Source organism: Dunckerocampus dactyliophorus, chromosome 1 (genome assembly GCF_027744805.1).
Source record: "Dunckerocampus dactyliophorus isolate RoL2022-P2 chromosome 1, RoL_Ddac_1.1, whole genome shotgun sequence".
Taxonomy (NCBI): domain Eukaryota; kingdom Metazoa; phylum Chordata; class Actinopteri; order Syngnathiformes; family Syngnathidae; genus Dunckerocampus; species Dunckerocampus dactyliophorus.
In genome coordinates, this window is record NC_072819.1 from 10,980,812 (window position 1) to 10,986,478 (window position 5,667).

General features: G+C 44.2%; 1 protein-coding gene across 1 annotated transcript; it reads right to left on the bottom strand.

Moving 5' to 3' along the window:
* Positions 1-917: 917 nt before the first annotated feature.
* On the bottom strand, positions 918-5,433 carry LOC129185119 (inhibin beta B chain-like). Its single transcript, XM_054781825.1, has 2 exons — positions 5,015-5,433; positions 918-2,727 (listed from the first exon to the last, which is right to left on the bottom strand). The coding sequence occupies exons 1-2, from the start codon at positions 5,415-5,417 to the stop codon at positions 1,952-1,954; spliced, it is 1,179 nt and encodes a 392-aa protein (XP_054637800.1). The 5' UTR covers positions 5,418-5,433; the 3' UTR covers positions 918-1,951.
* Between the last annotated feature and the right edge of the window lie 234 nt (positions 5,434-5,667).

Genomic DNA, 5,667 nt, shown 5'->3' on the forward strand with positions numbered 1-5,667 from the left:
TTGCACGCTCTCCCCATGCGTGCACTGTGCACTCTCGGATTTTCAGGATTTAACATGTGACATGTACTGTATGTTAGGTTAACTGCAGACTCCAAGGCTGGGGTGTCCAAAGTACTTCACGGGGCCGTTTGCAGCCCGCAGCTGTTTTTTAATGGTCCTTGGCACATTCTAAAAATACAATTAAACAGGAATTTTTTTTTAAAAACAACAGGAGATATGGAAAAAATAAGCAGTAACTTTACAAGAATAACATCAAAATATTAGGAGAATAATGTTATAATTATACAGATGAAAGTCGTAATCTTACAAGAAAAAACCTTTTTTACAGGAATAAAGTAAGATTAGTAAAATAAAGTAATAGTAATATTATCTGTAAAAATATTAATTTAGAAGTATAAAGTTGAAACACTAAAGAATTTTTTTAAAATTATAATATCATGAGAAAAGCAAAACAAACAATACTGTCATGTGCTGGCTAACAAATAACTAAGGATCCCACAATGGTCAAAAAGTGTTTAACTGCATTTCATTTTAAAAGTTGTGCTGTGTTTGTGAGCTCACAGCAATTGTCATTGTCAATTGAGTCAGTAGTAGGTAACAAAGGATAATAATGACTACATTAGCTAGTCTAGGGCAGCGGTTTACTTCAAGGCAGGTGCAGCAGCTTGAGGAAAAAAAAGAAAAAGAATGCTCCAGCCTGCACGGATAACTTCTGTTATGTTTAAAGACAGAATGCATTGATTTTTAGTTCCCACATTCAGAGAGTAAACAGAGAAGAAGAGAAAAAAAGGCAACAAAATATGCTCTGGAAAAAGGTCTTCTCAGAGGGGAGAGCTGTGTCACACTCTATCACGCTCTTTCCACAAAAGCTTCTTTAAGGCTGCTTATGAATGGGTACATTTTCACACACACAGTTATATATTCTTTATGCCCTCTCAGTGTTTTATCTCCTATCAAATATGATAGATGGAAAACCCGAGACAATCCAAACATTCCAGTCAAGGTATCCCAGCCAGTAGGAAGGAGCACATCAATGTCACATGACCCAAGAAACTCTAAAGACTCTGTAATAAGACATTTATTTTTGCAACAGTTACCATGAAGAAAACATAGGAATGTTACTGTACACACATCACACGGGCTTCATTCTAAATGAAGCTAAAAAAAAAATAAAGAAGCAAACTAGAAAAAAAGTGTATTACAAAATAAGACATCTTCTAGGCAGAGATGAAGATGATGATGAATCACATGACAGTGTTTAGGCCTCTCATGACAGCACTCGTAAACCTCTTTGGTTCCTTGAACACAGTTCTATAAAAATAACTTTAATATTTAATATCCCGTGTTGGCAGCCTCGCCGCTCCTCAGTGCAAATATCCCCCCGTCCCAGAGGAAACAGGAGTGGCAGGAGGGGAAGGGGCTGAGCAGAGGTTGCAAGAGGCGTGATGGTGTGCTCAACTAAGCCGCTGAACAAAGTGGGAACGTTCCGGAGAGCAAACTTGCCCCCCCTCGCTACTCACTATGCATACATTTCAAGTATTGCTGATAGTTTGTCGCTTGTTTGCTGTGTGCTAAATACGATATTTTGCATAGCTCATGCGGCACTTGTGTCTTTGACTGGCAAGGCGCCACCTAGTGCTCACGGAAGGCATTTCAATCTGCAAGTGCTATTCAGTGTGAGTTGAGACATTGCCAGCCAGAGGATTCTGTGATTTTACGACACGATTGGCTGGTGGCAACTTCAGGTGGGAGGTTGTTGTGGACGAAAGGTCATCTCCGAGCACACAACCATGCAAATACATCAACAAACATAAATATATATACAGGCATATATGCAAGTGCACGGTGAGAACGTGGCGAGGGCTGTGTGTACTCGTGCACTTTTGTGCATCATCCACATGGTTCGGTTGGGACACACTCACACTGTCAGCTCCATGTCCACCTGAAAGGGTCAAGCGCAGCCGCACTCCTCTACGATCATGTTGGGGACGTCACGCTTGACAATGTTGTACTCGTCATCAAAATAGAGCATGGACATGGTGCTCAGTCTGGTTGGGATGCAGCAGGAGTTCATAGAGCCGGGGCTCATCCCCCGCATGCGGTACTGGTTCACCACCGCCGTGTGGAAGGACGATGCTGAGCCAGGGACCCCCGCCATGTAGGCGGGGCAGTTCCCTTCGCAGTAGTTCCCAAAGTAGCCTGACGGTGCAATGATCCAGTCGTTCCAGCCTATAAGTCGGAAGTCGATGTAGAACTGCTGGCGGCAGCACAGGCTGCTGCTGCCGTCGCATTCCAGTCCTCTCTTCCGAATCCGATGCTTGGGATCCACCTGTCGTGCCTGCACCACCAAGAAGGGTCGGTGCGACTCATCATTACGGTTGAGGAGTACGGGCATGACACCACTCGCTTCACAGCCCTCACAGCGCACATCCAGGTTCTGACGCCGGTCGCCCTGCTCAAACACTAACCGCACGGCATCAGTCAAGATGAAGGTGTGCCACGCGCTCCGTTTCAGCTCCACCTGCTTCTCCACCAGGTTCCACTTGCTGCTCAGGCCTGGTTCCTGATAGTAAACTTTCACTGTCACCTTGCGCCTTGACCGCACCTCAAGAGGGGGCTGTAGAAGCTTGAAGTAGAGCCAGAGGGTGGCCTGCGTCACGTAGAGGTTCTGGTTGCCCTCGCTGGAGATCAGAAAGAACAAACTGGACTTGGAGGTCACGAGGTCATCTGCGAACACAAGCACAACAAAGGATTCATGAAGAGTACGGTAACACAAGCACAGCTGGACCAGCTCTGGGCACTCGTTAGCTGCACATCACTTATATCAAGATGCAGCTCATTTGCTCACTTGGGGGGGGAGTGGTTGGCCACATCAACTACTGCATAAAAGCTTCTGCAGGGTCATGTTTGACCGGAACCCCACTGGAACCACCCCAACATCAGCCATCAGTGGACCACGCCGGCAAAGAGAATACATGGACATGGTGATAGGTGAAGCAGATTACAGTAGTTCTTTAGGAGTGAACCATGTGAACTTGAGTGGCGCTGATTGAGTCAGAACTCAAGACAACGGGTCCAGATGGACTTGAAGCCTTACACTTCAAATGATGCCCCTCTCCAGTCGCATATTTTACACAACCACACACATTTGCTCTACGCAGGTGCAAGTGTGCACACACATATCCGTAACGCACAATGACATACTCTACAAAGGGGCCAAAGAGCAATACAATAATATGTAGCCGTGTCCAGGTGATGTGGAAAGCAGATGTAAGAAACACCATTGATCATTTACCGCCTTGGTCCTGACTGAACTGCTGCTGTGAGCGTTGTAACATGCTGGCAGCCGCTCAAATCACTAATGCAGCCAGCTGGCGACAAGGTGGCCACTACAGGCAGACACACCTGAAATTAAGACAATCAGCTATGATTCTCTCTCTAAATGTCAACGCTTTAGTGATTTCCAACATACTTGGACTGTGCAGAAATGTACTTTTAAGCAGCTTTCGTACGATGTACGATGTAGATGACGGACTCCAGGGTCTTACATTGAATACTTCCACCAGTAATATAAAGTATATGTTATGTGCACTGCGTACTTAGTTCCTAATTATGAGCTTCTTCTTTTTATCTCTTTTTTAACTATGAACTGCTACCACTCAAGTTAGCCCCTCCCCTTCCACCATGTAGTAAAGATGGTAATGATTGAGGGTGCAGGTTAAGGTGCACACACCATTTGGGCCACTTATACTCTCAAATGCTACGTGCAAGTACAAAAATGAGCGAATTGAGACACAGCACAGATGTGATGTGGGTCCAAGCGTACGAATGGGTGAGTGCAGGGGTGTATAAAGTGCGGCCTGGGGCCCATTTGTGGCCTGAAGCTTGTTTGTTGGCACATTCTAAAAATACAGTTAATCAAAAAAACTGTAGAAAAACAACAAATGTTGAAAAAAGAACAAAAAACATTAAATCTCTGAAATTGTAGTCTAGATGGGTTGGTTTTAGCCAATTATTAAATATAAGTCAATTAAAAATATCAAAATGGCCTCTGAAACCTTTTTCTATGGTTCCATGGTTGGCCTATTATTAGTAAAAACAATATATATATATATATATATATATATAATTTTTATATTATATTTTATGTAATTCTGGCCTAAATTAATCATTTTCAAGCATAAAAACGCTTAAATGAACTAACGTACAAACATAAGGCATTCAAAAGACACATTCAAATACATGTCTTTGATATGTAGTATTCTACACTGGTCACTCGGTGACAGTGACAGCAACAAGGGACTCTCACAATGCTTCCGTGGGAGTCTAAATTATGTCTTATTTATGTTTTAAATGGCTTATTCTCTGTCTTTTATGTCTACTAAATTGGGTAATACGACTGTAAAGGTGTGTTATATATATGTGTGTTATTTCATGTCTAGAAGGCTCTAACAATGTTTAAAAAAACATATTTAGAAGGTCATAAACAGGTTTTCTCTGCTGTAACTAGGAAAATATTTTTTCCTTTTTAAATAAAGAATCATACTTCGCAGAAATTCACTTAGCATGGTCACGTCTGGAACCAACTAACTGCGACTAACTAGGGATGACTGTAAGTGTATTTTCAGTTGAAAAAGTTTAGACCCCCATCCGATTCTGAGCATACCCTTGCTTGTGTGTGGGGTATGGAAAAGGGCAATATTCCCAATTTTTAGAAAATGTAAAATGACAACTTTTCAACCCGCAGATGCCTCCATACAATCAAGTGTCAAGAAGACGTGAAAGCCGAAATGAAAACTGGGAGGATTTTATGGCACTGGAATCAGGAATCTTCTCCATCATGCATCACTTCTGACATTTCAGCATCTTCAGCTTTTGTTTCAAGTGGTTGTGCCGGAAACTCATCAAAACTCTCCTGGAGAAATGTCAACTTTTTCACATTACCGCAGGACAAATTTAGTCAAAGTGCAGCGGAACATGACAAGATAAAGATGAGCATGTCGTCACCACGCACCTTTTTCTGCAAAACTGATGATCTCCGAGCTCTCCTCTAGAACCTCGTTGCTCATTGGGTGTCCGTCCAAGTTGGGGATCTCCACCCTGCCGTCCTCGCGCAGCTTCCCAGCGTGCAGCTTCCGCAGCGCCGTCACCATGGCGGCTTTCGGTACCGGGTGTGTAATATTAGGCCGTTCCCGCATCTGCAGCCTGCTCAGGATGTGCCTCTTGACTGCCTCCAGAAAGTCCACGTCCAGCCGGCCGGACTCTGCGTCCTCCGGTTGAGCGACGCCGCACGACGCGCAGCTATCCCGGGACGGTGCGTGCGCCTCCCCCTCGGTACCGGTACTTGGCGCAGGGGTGCAGCGAATGGAGAGGACGCAAGTCAAGAGCAGAGCCAGTCGGAAGAGCCAACAAGTCATTTTCTGTTTTAGGAGGAATAGAAACTTTGTATCCCGCTTTGGTCACAGTTCGGGCTGTAAAGTCCAATGTGAAGTCCAGGGTGGGACAGCGCACGTGATGCAGTCCACTTATACTTTGTTACATATTGTGTGGTGACCTATGTATCAATACTTTTCACTCGCTGAGACCTTCATCACATCACAAAAGGAAAACAAGTCACGCTTCCTCACGCATCCCTTCAACATATTCCAAACCAATGCGAATGAAAAC